We start from the raw sequence: 3,692 nt of genomic DNA on the forward strand, positions 1-3,692 counted from the left end.
CAGATTCCATATGTGTTATTTCACAGTTTTGATGTCTTCACTATTATTCTACAGCGTAGAAAATAGTAAAAGTAAAGAAAAACCCTTGAATGAGTAGGTGTTCTAAAACTATGATCCCTTATTGATGTCACTTGTTAAATCCACTTCAATCAGTGTCGAGGAAGAGGAGGAGACAGGTTAAATAAGGATTTTTAAGCCTTGAGACAGTTGAGTCATGGATTGTGTATGTGCGCCATTCAGAAGTGCCTTTGAACAGGATATGGTAGTAGATGCCAGGCGCACCAGTTAAAGTGTGTCAAGAACTGCAACACTGCTGGGTTTTTCACGCTCAACAGTTTCCTGTGTGTATCAAGAATAATCCATCACCCAAAGGACATACAGCCAACTTGACACAACTGCGAGAAGCATTGGAGTGAACATGGGCCAGTATCCCTGTGGAACACTTTCGAGACCTTATAGAGTCCATGCGCCGACGAATTGAGGCTGTTCTGAGGGCAAAAGGGGGTGTAACTCAATATTAGGAAAGGGTTCCTAATATTTTGTTCACTCAGTTCCCAGCTAACAGTGTCTTAATGCAGAGTGCCAAGCTGTATCCCTCTAGTTAAAACTCCAGCCCATGGATTACTATATAATATGATGACATTATGTTTGATGTATTAGTGAATTTTGAATTAGGTCTTTGGATTTCTCCCATTGTCTGTTTTGTTAGTTTACACACATAAGGCTCATCCTGATCCTCTCTCAATTACATGAAGTGAAGTAAATGTGGAAACATCTGGGATTCCCAGGTGAATGTGTAATGGAACCAACAAAGATGGAATTTCAGGAATAAACGTGTTACCATTGTGGTAAAACGTGAATATTGTTTTTCTTATTTATTATATTTTTGTTTAATTTGATCTTGCCTTGGCATAGGCTAATTTTCATTAATATATTTTGGGATTTTCCTACAATCTCATCAGGGTTGTTAGATTTACTTTGAGCAAATTAGGACTATTTGTGATGGGATGTATTAGTCTATGTTCATCTTTAAAACAGCGTCAAAGGAGGCTAATAAGATGATAGAGATCAACCATTACCTGCTGGGGACCATGTCTGGCAGTGCTGCTGACTGCCAGTACTGGGAGAGACTGCTGGCTAAGGAGTGCAGGTCTGTTCGAGCTTGTCTCTGTTGGATTGAGTCCCGCTATACAGTTACATGGTGTTAATATCACAATCATTGATGCCTGTCTGTCTGGCTGTCTGTCGGGCTTATGGGCAAGGGGAGGGCCAGGGAGGGTTGGATGGGTAGAACATGTACCAATCAATGTAATTTCCATTTCTCAAAACAAATGCGTTGGACATAAAGTAGGCACAGAACAACCATATCAATATCAAACAGTGACTTTGTAGATACCATCTATGTAACGTTTTGGCCATAATTGTTATCTAGACTAGCCCTCTCCTATATTGGTCGTAATGGTTTGGTTCCAAGCCACATTAATGCCTTTATGTATCTGGGGTGTTCAAATCTATCTGGAAGTAAACCAGTGTTTTAGCACTCTGACTGCCTTGTCTCATACAGTGAGTTTTTGTGTCTCAGGCTGTACAAACTGAGGAACAAGCAGAGGATCTCAGTGTCTGCAGCCTCTAAGCTGCTGTGTAACATGATGCTGGGCTACAGGGGCATGGGCCTCTCCATGGGCAGCATGATCGTTGGCTGGGACAATAAGGTACAGGGAGGGAGTGGAGTGTGTGTTTGTGTGTGTTTTTGGTGTGTGTGTTAGTGGTGTGTGTGTGTGTGGTATGTGTGTGTCTGTGTGTGTGTTTATTTGAAAGCCTGATTTTATAGCTTACATTTTCATCCTGATGGTACCCACCATTTGTGACTACCATTGGATTGTCTCCAGTTGTCATGTCTGTTGATGAGTATCAATATATTTGTGTCTTGCTGTCCAGGGCCCTGGTTTGTACTACGTGGATGATAACGCCACACGTCTCTCTGGTCGGATGTTCTCTACTGGTTGTGGTAGCAGCTATGCATACGGAGTGATGGACAGCGGTTACCGTGAGGACATGACGGTAGAGGAGGCGTACGAGCTGGGCCGCCGTGGCATCACCCACGCCACACACAGAGACGCCTACTCTGGAGGAGTGGTCAACCGTGAGTGACCTTGTTCTGAACCTATACTCATTCTATAACGATTAATTTGATTTGACTTGACTAAGTCAGTTCATGTGAGACCATGTGAAGCATAGATAGGTGCAGATTTGAGTTTGATGTATGCTGAGATATTGTTTGTTTGTTGTGTAAATTCCAGGTGTGAATTCCATTCAAGAGGTTATAACTAAATATACAATTATAATCTAATCTCATAAGGATTTATCCATATGAAAAAGTAGTCATATGCTGAATCCATAGGAGAATAAAATGTAAACAATACCTTTATGTGTAACTGTCTGTGTGTTTGTCCAGTGTACCACATGCAGGAGGACGGCTGGATAAAGGTGTGTAAGGAGGACGTGTCAGAGCTGATCCACCGTTACAGGAAGGGCATGTTCTGATCATAGATCAGTTTCTACACCCACACAGACACACTGTGTTCTCTCTCAACTGATCCCAGCACTGCTCCAAATAAAGACCATTTTCAAACCGCATACTCTGGCCTCTATTGTTTAAACTGAAGGTCTTACATGCCGTCACAACTTGCTGCAACTGTTACCAGTCCTATTCAAATGTACAATATGATAATCTACCAGTTATTTACCAGTGCCAGTCATTGGAAAAGGTTTGTATGATTGTTTAATACAATACTATTAACCTTGATTAAAATGTTCTCTGTAAAGTCTGTTGAGACTTGTGAAATACACTTGACAACTTTGTGACTTGAAGAGTTTTAGTCCAATGTTTTAGCCTACTAAACGGTCAAATAACATAACCTCATAACCAACAGTTGAAGGAGGAAGTAAAATTCAGAGTCCTTATAGTTTTGTTTAGTGTATTTGCCTCCAACAAACTGTTTCCTGAAACACAAATATGTCCCAAAACCAGTCAGATGTGTTTGCCCGGGTATCGTTTGGTTGGCACCCTTCCGTAAATGTCCACCTTAGTATAGGAGTTCATTGTACAAATGAAATTCTACAAACAAAATGTTTGTGCTATCAGAGGAAGTTTTAAATTAATGGAATGAATTTGCCATAAAACCTGAAGTAGCCTATTTCTCCCATATTATGTTCATTTTCTCAGCTTGATAAATGAGTCACTGTGGATATGAATAGTGTGTGCAGTAGTTACATGGGGAGTATACTATAGGGCCCAGTATGTTATAAAAAGAGAATTAAATCCCTTATAGCAACTACATTCCATAAAATAGTATTACCAACGTTGATATCACCTGTTGCCAGGCAGGATTCTGTGCAACAGGTCTTGGTGAATACCATATGATGGGCTATTACATTTCAGCTCTAGAGGGCAGAAGTACTGCCACAGCTGCTCTGTTCTCCCTGGCAGTTTATTGATCAATAAATATGATTTGTTTCATAGGTCAGAGTTCACTCACCTGGTTTTCCAGGTTTGAATCAGTCCCTGATTAGAAGAGAATGAAAATGAGCAGTGCTGTGGACCTCCAGACAAGTGAAGATACTGAACATGATTTATTCTAATCTCTATCATATAATGTTCAGGACAAAATAGAAAGTGTATAGACGATCCT

The 3,692-nt window shown here is 40.6% G+C and overlaps 1 protein-coding gene across 1 annotated transcript in view; it reads left to right on the forward strand.

The window, feature by feature from the left end:
- LOC311133058 (proteasome subunit beta type-8-like) overlaps positions 1–2,637 on the forward strand; it is a 131,928-nt gene extending 129,291 nt beyond the window's left edge. The window contains exons 3-6 of the mRNA XM_084166489.1: positions 1,039–1,150; positions 1,583–1,712; positions 1,939–2,143; positions 2,456–2,637. Of these exons, the coding sequence (XP_084022615.1) occupies positions 1,039–1,150; positions 1,583–1,712; positions 1,939–2,143; positions 2,456–2,544 (536 nt within the window). The 3' untranslated portion in view covers positions 2,545–2,637. The remainder of the gene's footprint in view (positions 1–1,038; positions 1,151–1,582; positions 1,713–1,938; positions 2,144–2,455) is intronic.
- The last annotated feature ends 1,055 nt before the right edge of the window (positions 2,638–3,692 follow it).

This window comes from Coregonus lavaretus, assembly GCF_964263955.1.
Source record: "Coregonus lavaretus genome assembly, chromosome: 7".
Lineage (NCBI taxonomy): Eukaryota > Metazoa > Chordata > Actinopteri > Salmoniformes > Salmonidae > Coregonus > Coregonus lavaretus.